This window comes from Petaurus breviceps, unplaced genomic scaffold (genome assembly GCF_028583685.1).
Source record: "Petaurus breviceps papuanus isolate PSGF00001 unplaced genomic scaffold, PetGlider_PUasm1.0 90779, whole genome shotgun sequence".
NCBI lineage: Eukaryota > Metazoa > Chordata > Mammalia > Diprotodontia > Petauridae > Petaurus > Petaurus breviceps.
Window position 1 is genome coordinate 9,938,605 of NW_027187344.1, and position 19,132 is coordinate 9,957,736.

At 47.3% G+C, this 19,132-nt stretch overlaps 1 protein-coding gene across 5 annotated transcripts; it reads left to right on the forward strand.

The window, feature by feature from the left end:
* The first annotated feature begins 2 nt into the window (after positions 1-2).
* Positions 3-17,437, forward strand: CRAT (carnitine O-acetyltransferase). Of its 5 annotated transcripts, XM_069069409.1 has the most exons (16): positions 263-609; positions 4,257-4,391; positions 5,032-5,307; positions 6,142-6,402; positions 8,167-8,285; positions 9,659-9,712; positions 10,423-10,588; positions 11,625-11,799; positions 12,558-12,736; positions 13,719-13,819; positions 14,277-14,396; positions 14,648-14,770; positions 14,952-15,087; positions 15,298-15,360; positions 15,850-15,987; positions 16,159-17,437. In XM_069069409.1, exons 3-16 carry the CDS (start codon positions 5,278-5,280, stop codon positions 16,372-16,374), a joined length of 1,881 nt encoding a protein of 626 aa, XP_068925510.1. In that variant the 5' UTR covers positions 263-609; positions 4,257-4,391; positions 5,032-5,277; the 3' UTR covers positions 16,375-17,437. The 5 variants fall into 5 exon arrangements, with proteins under 5 accessions (XP_068925508.1, XP_068925510.1, XP_068925509.1 ...); XM_069069407.1 differs by lacking the exons at positions 4,257-4,391; positions 5,032-5,307 and adding an exon at positions 3-178 and having other exon boundaries at positions 482-609; XM_069069408.1 differs by lacking the exon at positions 4,257-4,391.
* The last annotated feature ends 1,695 nt before the right edge of the window (positions 17,438-19,132 follow it).

Consider the following 19,132-nt stretch of genomic DNA (forward strand, 5'->3'; position numbering starts at 1 on the left):
ACATCTCCTCGAGGAGGCCCCGCACTGCCATCTTTGTGCGGGGCAGTAGCGTTTTCTCCCATCATGTATCAAGGAAATCATCCCCACGAAAAAATAACTAATTCTTTCTAACCTACGTTGAGAGTCAAACCTGTAGTAGAGATAAAAATGGGAAACGGCAATGACAGAAGAAACGCAGGTAGGAAAGGAGCTCTGGAGAGCACTGATATCTGCTTGTCTCGGTACCTTTGGCCCCACCCCCTGGGCAATCTGGCTCCACCCCTGGGCCCTGGGCCAGCTACTCCAGCTGCCCTTTTCACCACTGTCCCAGCGCCCCGCCCCCGCCCTGCTTCCTCCCGGGGCTGCTGGAGCGGGCTTGAGGGGGTGTGAAGGGACGCCTCCCCTGCCTGGGCTGGCGGGGTGGCTGAGGCAGCGGGTGCTGCGGCTCGAGTGGCTCTGCGACCTGCTGTCGTCTACCCTTGGCCCCTTTGGCCGAAGCTAGGAGTGCGTGCAGCGGGGGAAAGCAGCTGCGAAATCTATTGGAGCCTCGCGTACTTTGCTCGGATCGACGTGGGTGGAGCAGGCGATCCGAGGGTCACCAAGATGCTGGCATTTGCGGCGAGAACCATGGTAAGTGCGTGCCTTCGGGGGCCCGGGGCGAGGGCTGGAGGAAGGGAGGACCAGAGCTGGGAAAGCCCCAAGGAGAGGACAACCAAAGGAGGAGGCGACCCGGTGCAGGGTGATGGGACCGTGGAAAGCTCCGGCCGCGATGTCTCGGGGTGCTGCACCCTACAAGCGGCTCGCAGTTCCATTCTGCGCCGGGAGGGCCTGCAGGAGGACTTGGGAAGCTGGGACTGACCCTGCCTCTGACCCTGACCCCCACGTCTTGAGTGCGGCCAGAGGCTTTGGGGCATATAGCTTACGGTCTGGATGACCCATCTGGCTGCGATGTAGCTGGTGAAATTGGAGTTGATGCAGAGGCCCCAAGGGGAATGATTCAACCGGGCTCTCCCAGAAGATTATACAAGCAAGCTGTGCCAAGGATGGCCCTTTCCTCCCCATGAGAAGGGACCTTTGAGACCATCTAGCTCAACTCCTTATTTTACAACCAGGGAAACTGAGGCTCATATGGCAGAGGATGGCAAATCAATCAAATCTTTTATGAAATGATTACTATGTGCTAGGCTGGGGAGAGGGGGGAAGAATACAAGGACAAAATAAAACAAACCTTGTCCTCAAGGTTCTTATAGCCTAGCCTACAGAAACAAAATGTACATATATGAATAAGTATACTAAAGGTAATAGTGACAGTCTGGGAGTTTGGGAGAACTACACCCAAGGTATGTGTCCATAGAAAACTTCCATTGCCCTGAAACTTGTGATTCTGCCCTATGTCTTAACTGAAAATGAGGAAGCACAACTTAGTGTGTTAGAGCTAGAAGAAACTGTAGAGACTATCTTGACTTCTCCTACCTTTCCAGTCTTTTTACACCTTACTTACTTCCCAGTGAGTAACCTTCCATCCAGAGACACTCTGGATATTTGGTCAACAAGTCTCTCAGCTCTGAACATTTTCTCTGTTTCCCATCCCTGGAACCCTCTCCCTCCTCCACTCTTACTACTGACCTCCCTGGCTTTCTTTTAAGTCCCAACTAAAATCTAACCTTCCACCTTCCCTCCTCTTAATTCCAGCGTTTTACCTCTTTTAATTATTTCCTATTTATCCCATATATAACTTAATTTGTATATAATTGTTTGCATATTGTCTCTTCAGATAGAGTGTAAGCTCCTTGAAAGTAGGGACTAGTGTTTTGCCTCTTTTTATACACCCAGCACTTAGCACAGTGCCTGGAACATGGTAGGCATTTAATACTTTTTTAATGAATTGAAGTCCCTTCCTACTCTAATAACCTTTGATTCAGTAAAAGCAGTTTCATATTCTTAGCATAGACCATTTTGGTTTTTCTTATGATCTCCCAAAGTGTTTGCCTTTCCAGATAAAGTTAACCCCTAAAAGACCCCAAAACGTGTTAATTAAATGAGGGCATTTTTACCCACCCACCTTAATTCCACCACCTAACCAAAGCTGTCCTTTTGCAGTTAATTCAGAAGAAAGCTAAGCATGGTGCCAGGTCACCAAGAGATTTAAGATGCTGCTCCTTCACCTCATTCCTATACCTACCTTCTAAACATTCCAGGTCACCAGACTCTGCCCCATTGTCCCCAGGGAATGGTCGTCCTGTCTCAGATATTTCTGGAAAGATGTTTTTCCCATATCACTCCTTTGTAATTTTGTAGATTCTATGTTTATATCTCCTCCTGCTTCCTTCTGAGAAAGTTGGTTAAACAATGCAATCTGGCCTGGAGGGATCATAAGTGCCTGGGAGTATCAGTAACAGCCTTATGAAATGATGGACACCCCTCTATAATTTAATTTAATTAAACACCCACCCTATGCCAGGCCAGAGAAAATGAAGATGAAAAGGCACAGTCCCTTTTCTTCTATTAGTTTACAATCCAGTGGAATATTGTAACTTGTATACTAGATAGAATATGATAAGAGTAAAGGATAGACCCAGACACATGGATCTGGGGGAAATTTGAGAAGGAAGAAATGACTTTGAGCTGGAGGCATAGGGAAGACTTCTTGAAGGATATAGCACCTGAATTGGATCTAGGAAGGAAAAGATTTAAGTAAGTGGAGATAGAGAGGGATAGAGTTCTAGGCATGGCATATGAACAGAGGAAAGAGTAAAAGGCAAGATTAGAAAAGAAGTAGGAGTCCACTTCAGCTGACTGGGAATAACGCTAAATAAGGCTGAGAAGGCAAATAAAGACAGACTGTCTTCTGACAGTACTTTATACGCCTTCCAAACAGAAAAGATCACTTTTTTAATCCTAAAGGCAATAGGGAACCACAGAAGGATTTTGAGCAAGAGAGACTGTCTATAAGGAAGATTGCCACCTCTTTGAAGGATGTATTGGAGAGGGAGAGGCCAGAGGCTCTATTAGGAGACTATTAAAGTAGCCAAAATAGGAGTCTGGAGCCTCATTCCCCAGAGAGCAGGAAATCCTCCTCCCTTCTCAGCAAGATAGCTCCATCCTGAGAACCAAGCTCAGGACCAACCCGTTGTCTCCTCAAAGCCTCTCCAAACCAGGTAAAGCCTCTACTTTCTTTACTCCTCAACATCTTGCAATCTAACTGCCATCCTACTATTCCACAGAAACGTCTGTCTCAAAAGTCACATGTTAATTGCCAAATCCAATAGTCTTATTTCTGTCTTTATCCTCTGGTATTTCACACGTTGTTCCTAGATACTCTTTCCCCCTTTGGCTTCCATGACCCTCACCCTGATGGCTATCCTCCCACTTTGACCACTTCTTTCTCTCCTCTGACTCCTTGTCTTCCTCCCACCTTTAAATGTGAGTTGCCCCAAGGCCCTGTCCTTGCTCCTCTTCTAAAATCTTTCCATACTTTCTCCTTTGGCAATCAGGTTCCCTCCCACAGGTTCAATTACAACCTCTGGACAAAGAACTCCTACTTCTGTATTTCCATTCTCGATGTTACCTCCCTAGTGCTAGGCCCTTATCACCTCTCAAATGAACAATTGTAAAAGCCTTCTTACTTAGTCATCTGGCCTCTGGTCTCCTTTCATACAACTGACCAGTAATTCTCCTTAGGCACTGCTTCGATCACATGACACATCTACTCAAAACCACCTTGAGTAATTCCCTGTTTCCTAACAAATGTGTAAACTCTTTATCCTGGCCTTCAAGACCCTTCCCAATCTGGCTCCAGTATTACTTTTCAGTCATATCTCACTTTATTACCATTCATATTATGTTCAGTCAAACTACTCTCCTGACCTCTCAGGTCTCCATACTTTAGCTGTCCCTCAGGACTGGAATACGCTCCTTCCATGTTCCCATCTCTACCTGTTGAAATTTCTTTCTTCCTTTAAAGCTAAACTCAGGGTTTACCCCTCCATTAAACTCATCTCATATGACCTTATCTCACCCCCAAAAGTAATATCCCCCCTCCAATTTTTCATAGCATTTTAAGCCTCTCTCTACCACATTATCTCTTGGCTTATGGTCATTTGTATACATGTCTTATTGTAAGCACTTCAGGGTAAGTACTGTGTTTTATTTCATCTTTGAATTCTCAGCAGTTAAACTGTACCTTGCATAAAGTAAACCCCTGATAAATGTTTGTGGTATTGAATTGAATGGAATCCTCCTCTTTTCCTCCCTTGTCCCTACCCACCTGGAAGCAGAATTCCCATAATACCTCAGCAGCTATGATGCTGAGTCATAAGCTGTCCTAGCTGGAAGAGAACTTAGAGATTATTTAGTCTACTCTACGTGGCAAAATGATTTACAAAGGAGTAAAGTGAAGAGTCACTTGAAAGGTAAAGACACTTACCCAAGGTTACCCAGGAAATTTCTTGAATCAAGCAAAATTTCATGACAAGTGTGCCCCCTTTTTTTCTCTTAACAAAGTCCCATCTCCACCTACCTGGGTTTTTAAAGGCTGGAGTTCAAATATGGGAATCAGTGACCCCTCCCCATACACACACACACACACACACACACACACACACACACAAACACCATATTAACTATGAACAAGCCTCTTGGGAAAGTCCAACTCTCTCAGAAGGCAGGAGGGAGCCAGGGGTTAGCTTGGCCCTGGTGACAGGAAGCTTTGCCAAGATCCCTGGCTACCAGGATCCTTCCCTTAACCATTCTAGAGATGATGGACCAGCCCAGGTATCCATGCCCCTTGGAATCTGGCCTGACTGAGCAGTGGACATTCCCTCAGTTCTAAGTGGTTTCTACCTAAATGGCAATATCTCTTCCAGCAGGTTCAGATAAAATCAAACAAATGAGGTTTTTACTTGCTTTTCAGGTGCCTCAGGCAACCTGCAAGAGCAGAGCCAGATCAGAAAGGAAACAAGGAATTTTTCCAGGCAGGTCCCCTCCCACCCATTCCTGAACTCCCCTCAGCCCTCTCTCCATAAGCACATTACACCCCAACACTTCTTTCAGGTTCCTCAGAGCTTCTGACAGTCAAGAAAAATGGAACAGCATCCAGAAAACCAGCCAGCTTCTGCCCCTCCTAAACTTGGCTCTCGCCTTCTCTTTCCAGCCCAGGAGGCTGGCGGCTTCTCACTCACTAGGTCCCACCCGTCCGTCCAGTCCATCCATCCGTTCGTTGGCTTGCTAGCACAGTTTAGGCTCAGAGCCTGAACCTGAGGCAGAAAAACAGGTTGAGCTCAGAGCCTCACTCCGGCCATGGTTGGGAGGCAGCAGCAGGCAGATAAGGTATGCCATAAGGCCATCATCAGTGATATTCTTTTATTCTCCTTATCTCTCTCTCTCTCTCTCTCTCTCTCTCTCTCTCTCTCTCTCTCTCTCTCTCTCTCTCTCTCTCTCTCTCTCTCTCTCCTCTCTCTCTGCCTCTGCAACCTCTCTGGCCTTATTCACTTTTTAATTCTTTGCCTTTCATCTCCTACAGGATTTCCCTTTCCTTTTCTCAAAGCACAAGAGATGTTCACTGGGAATATCCCATGTTGCTCTTTCTCACTCTTCCCCACCCCCTAACAAAGGTTCCTTCCAGCCTTCAAGGAACACAAAAGAAAGAGCCTTCCGGGAAAGGGTCTAATGTCCCTAATTCTATAAGTAGCACTCACCCTTGGGCTTCCTCTGATTTTTGATGCCTTCCTGTCATATTTTTCAACCTGAGGGATGGGTGGAGTAGGGGTGGGGAGGAAGAGGAGTCATCTCAACTCTTCTGTTCTAGGAGCGAGAAGGTACACAGGTGGACAGTCCCAGATTCCTGCTCTGTGCCAAGATCAATGGCACTAGCTCAGCCCACCTCCTACACATGGGGCCAGCCTTCACCCCTCCCCTTCCCATCCTTAGCCATCACCTTCCATCCTCTCACAGGTGGAAACACCTCTTTAGCCCCAGGGAAGGGGGTGGAGTAGTTCAGGAGCTTTCCCCTAGTATCTTCTGGATGAGGACATAAATACACTGGATGGCCCCTATTCAGCATCATTGGATAGTTAGGGTATTCTTGCCTGTTGTGGCTCCAGTTGTGTGGTGAAGGTGTCCTTTGAGGCTCTGGTGCCTAAGAGAATGTTTTGCTGCCTACAGATCAAGCCCTTGGGCTTCCTCAAGCCAGTATCCTTGAAAAAGGTGCCAGGCAGGTTTCAGGCACATCAGAACTCCCTGCCTCGACTGCCAGTGCCCCCCTTGCAGCAGACCCTGGATCACTACCTTCAGATCCTGCAGCCCATTGTGAGCGAGGAGGAATGGAATAACACCAAGCAGCTCGTGGATGAGTTCCGGAGCTCAGGGGTAGGGGAGCGACTTCAGAAGAGCCTGGAACGAAGAGCCAGGAAGACAGACAACTGGGTATGTCCTCTTATTGAGTAGTAGGAGTTAATGTTTGGATGGTCTCAGACCTTTAATCCCATCCATCCACCCAACTAGGAGCCTCCCTACCATTCTGTCTTTTTGGTCCTGCCATTTAACCTTGCCTTAAGGGACCTCTACTTTCCCAAGCTCTGGGAGAGGCCATAGACTATGCCACTCTGTAGGTTCCAGGGCATGGGTTGGGAGACTTCCACAAGAAAGGAAGCCCCAAGATGGGGAGATTCTCTGCTTCCAGCCACAGCTCCTGAGCCCAGACCCCCATTCCCACCAGAGAGCAAGCCATTGCCTCCTTCTCTTCTAATGAGCATGGTGGCTCCCATGGTACCAAATCATGACCTTCTAGAGCTGGAAGGGACCCAGATCATTTTGTCCTACCCCTCATTGTACAAATGAGGAGGTTAAGGCCTGGAGAGGGGAATTAACTTGCCCAGTGTCACACAGTGGATTAGTGAAGAGTTGGTGTTAGAATTCAGAGCTCCCGATTCCCTCTCTTGTGTTCTGTTCACTGTCACATTACCTTTATAAGCAAAGCTTTGAGATTCAATGGGTTTTGTACCTTCTGTGGCAGAAGGGTTCTCTACCTAGCTCTAGCTAATTCATATTAGTTGAGTGTCCCAGAATGGTCTTTCCACTTCAAGGACCCCATGAAGTAGGCTGAGGGTGAGCTTGTAATCTCATAGGTTTTAAAACTGAAAGGGGGGGGCGGCCAGGTAGCACAGGGAGTAAGAGCACCAGCTCCAGTGTCGGGATGACATGTGGATCAAATCCAGGCTCAGACACTTATTACCCACCCAGAAACACCTGGCCATGTAATCTTGAGCAACTTACTTAACCCTGATTGCTTAAAAAAAAAAAACAACTAAAAGAGACCTTATTGGGGCAGCTTGGTAGTGAAGTAGATAGAGCACCAACCCTGGAGTCAGGGGGACCTGAGTTCAAATATGGCCTCTGACACTTACTAGCTGTGTGACCCTGGGCAAGTTATCCTCAGCTGCCTCCAAGAGAGATAGCGAGACAGACAGAGAGACCTTATCTAATCCAACCCCTTCATTTCAGCAGATAAAGAAACTATGAGGAAAAACTAAGGCACAGAATCAGGAAGAGACTTTATCTGGGATTCAGAGGGGCCTTATGCCATTCCTGCCCTAGTGACTGGTTCCAGCAAGACAATCTCCCCTAGAGTGCCCATTGCACAGGAGATCAGACTGTGTGTATCAATCGCCATTATAAGCAGAGCCCTGAACTAAATCCCATGCGTGTACTAGAATGAAGTGATCAGAAACTAGTGATCAGAAAACCTGCTTTGGCCATCAGACAGCTGTGTGAGGTTAAAAAAAAAGTCACTTCCCCTCTCTGGACCTCAGTTTCTCCATCTATAAAATTAAGAGAAAAAAATTAAATTAAGGGGTTGAACCAGTTCATCTCTGGGGTCTCTTCCAGTTCTAGGACTCTGTGTTTTATGAAGTGAGGGAAATGCTTTTGTGTTTACTTTTCTAACATTGGCCAGGGCAGATGCAAAATGATAGTGATGGGTTGAGGTGAGGGGAGACGTCTTTATAAATGAAGGGGGCCATTCTGGGATTAACATCTGCCAGCACCAAATTAGATAACCCACTTGCAGATAATGTAAAGTTTACTAAACTAGGACAGGGATTTGGGTGGTGCATCTCTAGACTGTGAGAGGCTCCAGGTCCTAGCTAGCTGGTCTATGACAGGTCTCCACCTTTCTGCTACCTTCCCCAGCTATCTGAGTGGTGGCTAAAGACTGCCTACCTCCAATACCGACAACCTGTGGTGATCCACTCTAGCCCAGGCCTGGTGCTACCCAAACAAGATTTTGTGGATTCCCAGGGTCAGCTTCGGTGAGTACAAGGGTATTTCAGAGGAGGGACAGGAGGAGGGGAGGGCTATGAGAGCACTCTAGGGCAGACGAGTGTGAGCTTAGCATCTACCTGGATCTACAGCCACCTTCATGGGGAGTCCCTCCCCAATGCAGCTGGCTACTCAAGCATATCTACCCCCCCCCTTATCTACACACACACACACACACACACACACACACACACACACACACACCCCTCCCATTGGGTTTAGAGGCATTCCTCTGGACTTCTGGATGAATTCCTCCGCACTTGAGTTTTGCTTCCTTGACTTTAGGGAATGTCTGTTCTGTCCCTCCTGTCGTGTCACTGGCTGCCCCCTCCTCCCCCTGCTTTGAAACCCAACTCCCATGTTTCTTGCCTGTCAGACGACCTTTGTACAGGATTACCTTTTCCATACTTAGCCTTGTCGCCTGCTCCAACCCTCAGTTCTAGTCTGGCTCTAGATAAAAATACCACTCAGTAGGGATCCCCTGCCTAGCCTGACCACTCAAGCCCCACTCCTCTCTACCCTTAAAGTCAAAGGTGCCCAATTTAGGATTGGCCCTCATCCCCTCACAATGGGTTCTGTGTGAATACAGTAGGACAGTAGGTCAAGGTGGGCTGCAGTCATAGATTCTTAATGAATATGGGCAGAGTGAAGCAAGAAGACAGATCACATTAAACCACTAATTGGTCCCATCCCTGAGATTTTGGTGGAAGAGACACCTCCTACCCTCCTGGATTGGCCCTTTGGAACAGGATGTGTCATTGTTACTAAATTCAACAACTTCTTTTCATTTTCCTATTTGTGAAAAAGAGATTGCCCATGGCTACAGTTTAGAGACCTAAGTTCTTGCACTTGGTTCTTAAGGCTCTGATATGTCAGGAGAGATTCCAGGACACTCCTCCATTGCCCAGGGAAGATATGAGGTTCCTCATATCTATTGAAGGTAAAAAGGACTCTGGTAGAAGGGGATCGAAGGGACTTTTCCCCCTCCCCAGTAGCTGAGACTCATGGCATCATAAAAAGTCAGAGCTAGAAGCTTCTGCAGAGATCATCTAATCCAATCCCTTCATTTGACAGATGGGAAAACTGAGGCCCAGAGAAGATAGAATGACTTGTCTTCAATTATGCACTTAATTTGCAGCAGAACTGAGACCAAAATCCATGCTAGTATGGGGCTTTTCCCTCTATTCCAAACCATCTTCTCACCTGCCAAAAGTTTCCCCACCCACCAGGCATACAACTTCTTCCTTAGCCAGATTGTGGTAAGGCAAGGGGCCAAGCCTGAAATCCTCCCCTCTGATCTATTATTGTTGTTATTAGTTGTCTGAATTTTATTTTTAATTTTATCTCTAATTGGCCCCCACAGGTTTGCTGCCAAACTCATAGAAGGAGCTTTGGATTTCAAGGCCATGATTGACAAGTGAGCATGCATTTTGCCATGTCTGCCCTTTGATCTTTCTCCTCCCCATCCTGAAGCACTTCCTTTTGCCCTCTCACCATTTTGGTAGTAAGTTAGGGGGGCCAGGCTAAGGTCATTGACAATCACAGCAAATCCAGGAACCCAGAACTGTGCCTCCTTCCCCAAGCCTGGGGTGCCCAGCCTAATTACAGTTCAGACTGTTGTTAAAGCTACCCTCTGCTTCATCCCTCAGCCACCAAGCCCTCCTCCCCCCACCCTGGGCTGGAGGTGGTTGAGTTCTCTCAGCCTTGGTCAGTTTCACTTCCTGTTTCCTGGCCCCTCCCTGGGTTGGGAGGAGTGGGATCTAGTTCATGGGAATCAGGACAACTGGGTTTGCCATCCAGTGTAAGCGGCATTGTCTCCTATTCCCGGATTTTCCTGGGAAGGATGAAATGACATAATAAATTTCTAAAACATTAAAATTTAGAGCATCATTATACAAACTCCCCAACCAGGGTTCCTTCTTGTCACATTAAGCATCCCACAAGAAGGTCCTGGGACTCAACAATGAAAGGAAATATCTGGAGCACAGGGACGAATGGCAGGAACCCATTTCAATCCTCAGACAAGGGAATCATTGAGGAGGATACATCAGCATGAGCACTGTCTCCCTAGTACCCCCAGTGACCCATCCCCTGGACCCCTCTCCATTCCTGCCTTCCCCTTTCCAGTGAGACTCTGCCAGTGGAATATCTTGGAGGAAAGCCACTGTGTATGAACCAGTACTACCAGATCCTCTCTTCCTGCCGAATCCCAGGCCCCAAGCAGGACTCGGTCATTAACTACAGCAAGACAACTAAGCCCCCTATACATATCACCGTTGTGCACAATTTCCAGGTTTGAGATAGGGCAGTGGATGGGGTCAGCTGGGAGGAAGGGAGGGAAGTCATCAACGCTTGCTTGTTACTCTTTCCCAATTCATGGAGAACCTGAATCCCACTTGTATCCCCCCCAGTCCCCAAAAGCTGCTTCAGGGCCTAGAATCATGAGAGATTCTCCCATCCTCCTTAAGAAAGTTGTCCCATTTTTTTCTCTCAGTTAGTGGCCACAAGGTAGGGAGAGGGGTACACCTTCCCCTGCCCCTTGACTCTGGGACTGTTCCTGCTCCTTAGGGGAGACCTGGGAACAAAACTGGCTGCAACCAAGGTCATTCTAGTGTAAGTGAATCCCTAGAACATATGGCAAAGTAGGCCCCCAACAGCATCTTATGAGGAAAATTTGGTTAAAAATGAATTTCAGGGTCAGCCAGGTAGCACAGCAAGTAAGAGCACTGGCCCCTGAGTCGGGATAACCTGGGATCAAATCCAGGCTCAGACACTTAGCACCCACTCAGAAACACCTGTAACCTTGAGCAAGTTACTTAACCCCAATTGCTTAGGGGTGGCCAGGTGGTGCAGTGAGTAAGAGCACTGGCCCCAGTGTCAGGATGACCTGGGATCAAATCTGGTCTCTGATACTTAGTACCACACCCAGAAATAACTGGCCGTGTAACCTTGAGCAAGTTACTTAACCCCAATTGCTTTAAAAAAAAAATGAATTTCAAGGGTAGAGAGAGCTGAGTGTAGAAAAGTGAGAAAGAAGGCCCAGGTGGCCACTCTCAGGTCCTTGGCCATGCTATCTGGTCCCCTTCTCTCTGAGCCATTGAACAACTGTAGCTATCTGGTTCCTAGAACAACATGCAGGGAATCCAGCCTTTTTCTTTGTTCCCTCCCCACCAGGAGTGGCTTTGTCTTTGATGTTGGGAACACTATTTCAGAAAAGGCCTGCCTGCCCTCAGGAGGTTATCCTCTGCTGTGGTCTTACAAGGCCTTTTTAGTCCAACCTCCCCTTCCTCTCATTCATTGTACCATTCTTCACATTTCTGTTCCTTCAGTTTTTTGAGCTGGACGTGTACCACAGTGATGGGACACCCTTCACTGCAGACCAGATCTTCACACAGCTGGAGAAGATCTGGAATTCATCCCTGCAGACCAACAAGGAGCCCATTGGTATTCTCACCACCAATCACCGAAACACCTGGGCCAAGGCTTACAATAACCTCATCAAAGGTCTGGGCAAGGCAGCTACTCCCTTTCCTCCATTCTCTAGGTCCCCGGAGAAGGCCAGGAATCAGGCTGACTGGGAGACAGGAAGGGAGAGGGGACCTGGCCAGACCTGTAACCTTGGCTCCCTAATGTACAGAAAAGTAACAGGACTAGGTTAAGTAGGAAGGTGCCTCTAGTCTTGGCCCACATGAGATACAGGCTTCCTTCTGAAAAAACAGGACAGTCTGATCTCTTATTCAAGAACCCACAGTGGTTCCCTGCTGCCATAGCATGGCACAGTGGAAAGAGCACGGGGTCTGAATTCAGAAGACCTGGGTTGGAATCCCAGTTCTGCCACTGTTGCCCATAATACCTTGGGCAGTCTACTCAATCTTTCCGAGCTTCACTCTTCTCCTCTATAAAGCTGGGGTTTCTAACATCCCTTCCAGCTCTGGGTCTTTGCTCCTATTGCCCTACCCTCTTCTGCCTGTCCAAATCTGGTTGGACTAAGTCCTACCCCAACTACCCTGACCTCTCCTTCCTCTGACCTCCTACCTAGATTCCTTGTGACATTTCAGCCTCGTGGTTTCTTGTACACTGTCTTCCCAACTAGAATTAAAAGTTCTCAAAGGCAGGTATTATGTTTTATACCTCTGCCTCCCCCACAGAGCTGGACGTAGGCCTGGGCAAATGGGTACTTAGAAAAATCTTGCTGATTGATTCATTCTCTCTTTCCCCATTCTCCCTCTCTCTACTGCCCTGCCCCTCCATCCCCAATGCAGACAAAACAAACAAGGCTTCAGTACGTTCAATACAGAAGAGCATCTTCACGGTGTGCCTGGATGCGCCCATGCCACGAGTCTCAGAGGACATCTACAAAAGCCGGGTGGCTGGCCAGATGCTGCATGGTGGAGGCAGCAAGCAAAACAGTGGGAACCGCTGGTTTGATAAAACCCTACAGGTAGAGGCCCCAGGGCTCACTAACCATCCAGCAAAATCCCTAATATTTCCTGGGAAAGAAGAGGAAGCCTCAGTTCAAACTTGGATCTCAGAATCCTGGCTTCAGAAAGGGGACTTGGAACAATTCCATTCACCAAACTTTTTTTTCCCCAAAGGGCTTGTCTATGTCCCAAACAAGGAACTGACCCTCAGAGAGAAGGGGTTTGTCCAGTCACAGAGAAAGTTCATGGCAGACCTGAGAGTAGAGCCTAGATCTTTTTACTCCCATTCCAGTGTTATTTCCACTAAACCATGTGCCCCTGACCTGTGCCACCCATGCAGATGTTCCTGTTCTGGCAGATCTTGGGTCTCTACAGTGTCTCTGACAGGTTTCCTCCTCTGCTACCCAGCCCCAGCCTGAAGCAATGCGCTCAGTTTTCTCTCCAGACCTGGCAGCTCATAAAGTACTTTGAGCTCCAGGGATGCAGGCATGGCTTCTGTAATTATTGACCAATCAACCTGTCATTAAGGGGCACAAGGGTTTCAGGGAGCTGGAGTAAAGACTCTCTGTGTAATATAGAACATTGAAGGCTCCTCATCATCCTCCCCTTAGTCAACCTCCCCCTCCATGGCAGCTTAGCCAGGCCCTTTCTTACATGACTAGTAAGGTTTATAAAGCACTTTTCTCAAAACAACCTGGTTAGGTAAGCAGTATTATTTAATATATTTATTTTTTAATTTAATCATTAATATTATGCTATTAGCCTTATATTGAGGGAAGGAGACCTAGGTTCTTTAGAAAGTTAATTGACTTTCCCAGGGTCTCAGAGCTCATTAGCAATTTCTGGAGTCTGGATTTAGACCAAGGCCCCCTGCCTCTAGTCTAGACCAGGAGAGGATAGAGGGATGGAGAGATAGACTTGGAACTACATGCTTCCTGAAAGGTGGAGAAGACAGGTGGTCTCAGAGACCCTGAACTAACCAGCACCCACATTGTGCCTCAGTTCATAGTGGCAGAAGATGGCTCCTGTGGCCTCGTGTATGAGCATGCTGCTGCAGAGGGCCCCCCCATCGTGACGCTCCTGGACCACATCGTGGAGTTCTCGTGAGGAGCCCTTCCTCTGGTTATCTTAAGAAATAGAACAGCCTTCCTTCCCAGAGTGGTGCTGGCTGATGCTGACTCATAGTTATTCTTTTCAACTAACCCCTTGTGACCAGTGGCACACATTTACAAGATCACTGGCTGTGTTTTGTGGGTTTGATCTAAGAAAGGGGAAGAAGAACATTTTTCTCTGAGAAAATTTTTTGCCCCATCTACCTCATGAGCATTAAAGTCATTCAGTTTTCAGCCCTCCAGCTAAAGGGGGCTTCCCTCATTGACCCCTAGATGACTTCTAGAGATCTAGACCCCTAGATCCCTTTTCCCCTCCCCCCATAAAGTGAAAGTGATTCAGCCTATATGCCCGTGTTTTCACTTTGGGATAGGGCCCTTCCCCATATTCACATTCTCTCCCTGTTTCTGGGGCCTAAGGTGGAGACTAAAGTCCCATTCTCCTATACAGGAAGAAACCAGAGCTAGTGAGGTCACCCATGATTCCTCTACCCATGCCCAAGAAACTTCGCTTCAACATCACCCCTGAGATTAAGAGTGACATTGAGAAGGCCAAGCAAAACCTCAACATGTGAGTTCCAGAAATAAGTGGCCCCTCTCCCACCTTTCATCTCTGAGAAATCCTGAAGGCCAAACCTGAAGAGACAGGCATCACTCAGCATCCCTCTGACCTCTACCCTAGAGGCCTTCTTATCCCATGGAGAGAAATACCTCTCCCACCTTCCTTCCCAGTTTCTAGTCTTTTTCCCTTACTAGAACCCTAGCCTGTCCTTCCCTCCCTCAGATCCCCTTCACCCTGCTCCTTGTGCCCTCTTTCTCCAGCATGGTACAGGACCTGGACATTACAGTGCTAGAGTTCCATCACTTTGGGAAGAATTTCCCCAAGGCAGAGAAGATAAGCCCCGATGGTTTCATCCAGATGGCTCTACAGCTAGCCTATTACAGGTTAGACCCACCCCCGCCCAGGGAAGGAATATGGCCGAAGGGAGGTGGAAGAGGGCTATGGCACTATGCAGAGATTTTGTGGGGGCCAAATGTGCCTCTGAGGTCTCCGAGGAGAGATCCCAACATGCTGTTTAGATTAGGGAGCACACAACTAGTCCTTCCCTCCCACTTTCCCCATCAGAATCTATGGCCAAACCTGCTCTACCTATGAGAGCGCCTCACTCCGAATGTTCCACTTGGGCCGCACTGACACCATCCGTTCCAACTCTATTGATTCCTTCAACTTTGTCAAAGCCATGGATGACACTAACATGACTGTGAGTCTGGGAGGGGGGGAGGGTTGGACAAGGTGGTTCACCCTTAAAATCTAGCCACTCCTAGTTTAGATTCTCCATACTGGAATCCCATATAATCCAGAGAGTTTGCTGAGCTCTTTTACACCCACTTAGAATCCCCTGGGTCCAGAGAATAGAGTCAGAGCTCTGTACGAGAGCCACCAGCCCTCTCTGACCCACTGATTCCTACAGGAGCAAGTGAAGGTGGAGCTGCTGAGGAAGGCAGTGATGTCACACAGATCATACACTGACAAGGTGAGTAGGCTTGTGATGGGGAAGGAAGGGTTTCAATTAGAAAGTGCAGATTGGGCCAGAGCCTGTCTCTCTCTCAAGCCCTTGGACATCCTGTGCCCTTGTTGCTAACCTTCCATTGACTCATTCATTAATGCTATGAACATTCGGAGGATTTCTGCTATGCTCAAAGTTTTGTACGGTGATCTGAGTACAGCAGGTAAAAAGACAAGCCCAGATTGGGAGTCAGGAGACCTTGGACAAGTCATTTCTGAGCCTCAGTTTTCTTATCTGTAAAACAGGAAGGTTGGATTATATTTCTGGATTATATCTTCCTCTCTTCATGTTTCCATTATCTTGGGTTATTGTAGTTAATCAACCTTTCCTCAGGCTCCTTCCTACTTCCTTTAACACAACCCTCCATCACAACTAAACAATGCCAACCCTATATCCCCCAAGAAATTAGCTAATCATTTTGTCCCTCACACTCCCTATATCTCCTCTCTCTCCCAGGCCATCCGAGGGGAAGCCATTGACCGCCACCTACTGGGCCTAAAGCTTCAGGCCATTGAAGATCTAGTGAGCATCCCTGATATCTTCATGGACACATCTTATGCCATTGCAATGCACTTTAACCTTTCTACCAGCCAGGTAAGGCTACTGAACATTGCTCCCCCAAACCCCACTCCTGCCACCATTAGCTGTAAGCCCCATTCCAGGTGCACTTGGGAAAAGAACTGGGTCAGAATGGAAGATTATGGCTGGCAATTCCCACTTGGCCTCCTCCCTTTCTAGACTAGGATTCTGTGTCTTTCTCTCCAGGTCCCTGCCAAGACCGACTGTGTCATGTGCTTTGGGCCGGTGGTCCCTGATGGTTATGGTGTCTGCTATAATCCCATGGCTGAGCACATCAACTTTGTGATCTCTGCCTATAACAGCTGTGCCGAGACCAACGCTGCCCGTCTTGCTCACTACGTGGAGAAGGCGTTGTTGGACATGCGTACCCTACTACAGGCACACCCACGAGCCAAGCTGTGAGCCATCTGGCTCAAAAGAAGTCTCTGGGGGAAAGACAGAAGTACATGGGCAGGGTCTGTCTTGCCATAGGCCTCTGAACTACTGAGGCCTCAGGAGTAAAAGTACTTCCTGGCAAAGCAAATCCAGGTCCCCAGCCTGGCACTGCATATACCACCCTCACCAGCCGATTCTGCCACTGCCCAGGACATTGGACCTAACCTCTTCTACCTTTTGATTCCTCCTGGAACCTCATTTCCATTACCCTCCTGGGATAAAAGCTTACTTCCCACCCCAGCCAACTCTTCCTCCTATCTGATACAGCTCCACATGGGCCCAGCACTAGAGGGATCCCTCTCCCCACGACCCCAGCTCAGGGCTAGCACCAAATCTTGTGTGGCCTTCACTATCCAGCTTCCTTAGATGCTGTAGTTGTGGAGGAAGAGGCGTGAGGCTTCTCAGCCACCCCATTCTCCCCAGTAAACTGGGAGCAGGGCTAGGTTGGGATATCAGAAATCAAGTGCCTTCAATAATAGCATTTTCCTTGTTGTCCCCATCATAGGAGTTCCCCATTCTCCCTGGTCCCTAGCCTATGGTGGAAGAAGCCCCTGGTGCCATCTATAATAGGAATTGTTGAGCTATTAGGATAGGACTGGGCTGCATCTGATGGTGGCTGTGAGCTTCAACTCCAAATCCTCTGTCTTGGGGGAAGAGCAAGCCAGAGACACCCGTGAAGGATAATACTCCTGCAGCCTCATTTATTTGGGGGCTCTCCTCCTTACCCCAGTCTCTGATTTAGGGAGTCAGGGGATGATGGACTTTTGTCTTGGAGAACTAGCCAGATTTGATCCTTTATTGGAACCCTAGGGGAAGGAGGACAGAGCACAGGGGAAGGCTCAGTCAACTTTCCTCACTCCACCCCAGGTCTGCATGAATTTGATTGTTCATGTTATGGCTCCATTACTATCTGTGATGATGTTGCTAATGCCCTGGGTCCCTCGACCCTGTCATTGTGATTCCTGAACCATTGTGAATGATTGTATAGTAATAACGTGAGAGTTAATAAAGGGGAAATTTGTTGGAAAAATTACATGAGTACAAGGACCAGCTGCAGGAATGGCCCCCATCCCATCCCCATCCATGTTCCAGCATCATCTTCATAGTGTAGGACATTAAGAAGCCAAGGGGAAAGAGGAAGATTCACCTCAGTTGTATAATCTTCCTCCAAGAAGCCTAATCTGCTTGAAGGGAACATGAAACAAAATACTTCCACTTCATCCAGTTCTCCAGCCATCCCATCTGCCATGGAAGCTGCAGGGAGGCATCAGTTAAATAAACCTTACTTTCTTTCTTAAACCTTACTTATCTTTCAAAAGAAGTAAAGTACCTCAAGTCACAACAAGGCTTCAGTGAGGACCCAGGTTCCCTAGATCCCAGTCTCATATTCTTTCCAAATGAAAACACAAGCAACTTCTAAAAATAAATGAAGTACTTAATATTTTTTCCAAATCACCTTCTGAGAGGCAGGACAGTGTCAGCTCTGTTTAATAAAGCCCTTGGAAGCCTTTGGGCTCATGATAAACTCCACTCCATGCCTAGGTATTATTTTAGTCTTACTCTGTAGAATACACAAGTTACATATCTCTCCTTTGGGCCAACCTCTGGAACTCATTCATTGAACATTAATGAGCACCTGCTGTATACCCAGCCCTTTGTTTGACACTATAGGAAAGGAGGCAAGAGAAAAAAAAATCCCTGCTCTGAAGGAAATTGATTAATGTCAATAGATCCATAATCCCGACATGAGCACTCCCCTTTTACCAGTGCAGATTGCAATCCATTCATATACTGTGCTTGTCATCCTGTGTGGTTCTTGCCCAAATCCTTGTACAAATCATTTGTGAAGGATCTACTAATGGGGGGAGGGTGTATCTTTACCATGGGGATTTTAATGCCCTCAATGTCTACCATTTCTTGAGCACAAATAACCAATAACGTGACAGCCACAGTGGCTTTTGGGAAGTCGTATAGCCTTTTCAACTAACAAGGCATTGAAAAGGCTTTGGGGGACTCTGGGTGGAAAGGAGGAGGGAGGTTCATAAATCAAACCTTGGAGTGAAGAAGCCAACAACTTCCCCCCCCCCCCCAACAGCTAAGTCCATCAAAGAAACAAGCTAGGATTTGAGAGGAACTAAAAACAATCACTTTCCCACCACCCCACCCAATGCCTGAAATTCCCCCACAGTAGATACATTACTGCATCTCTTAAAAGCTGCTGGGCTTCAAGAGCCCTTCTTTAGACTGCAGTAACTTGCTACAGGTTACTTGAGAATTAGCCCAATGAAATCAGGACTCAGGACAAGGCCTGGGAGGCAGGAAAAACTTTGGACCAGAAGAGACAAACCAAGAATTTCAGTTTTGCTGGAAGCCCAACCTAAAGGGAATTAAACCTAAACAAATATATTCAGTGTCCAGAACTTGCAAAAAAAGTCATTATTGCACCTCACTGTTTTTGAGAGGGGCTTTAGTTTAAAATAAAAACCTTTCTGGTCCCTTGACATGTTCTGTTGTGTGAGCATAGTAAACATATACCACTTGACAATTATAAAGTGCTTTCAAAGTCATCATTTGAGTCTCAAAACAACACTGTAAGTTTAGCAAAATAGGTATTGCCATTTTACAGATAAGGAAATTGAGGCATGCAGCTGTTAAACATGTCCCATGTTTAACATTTAAACATGTTAAAGTCTCATGGACAATAAGTAACTTCAGAATCCAAATC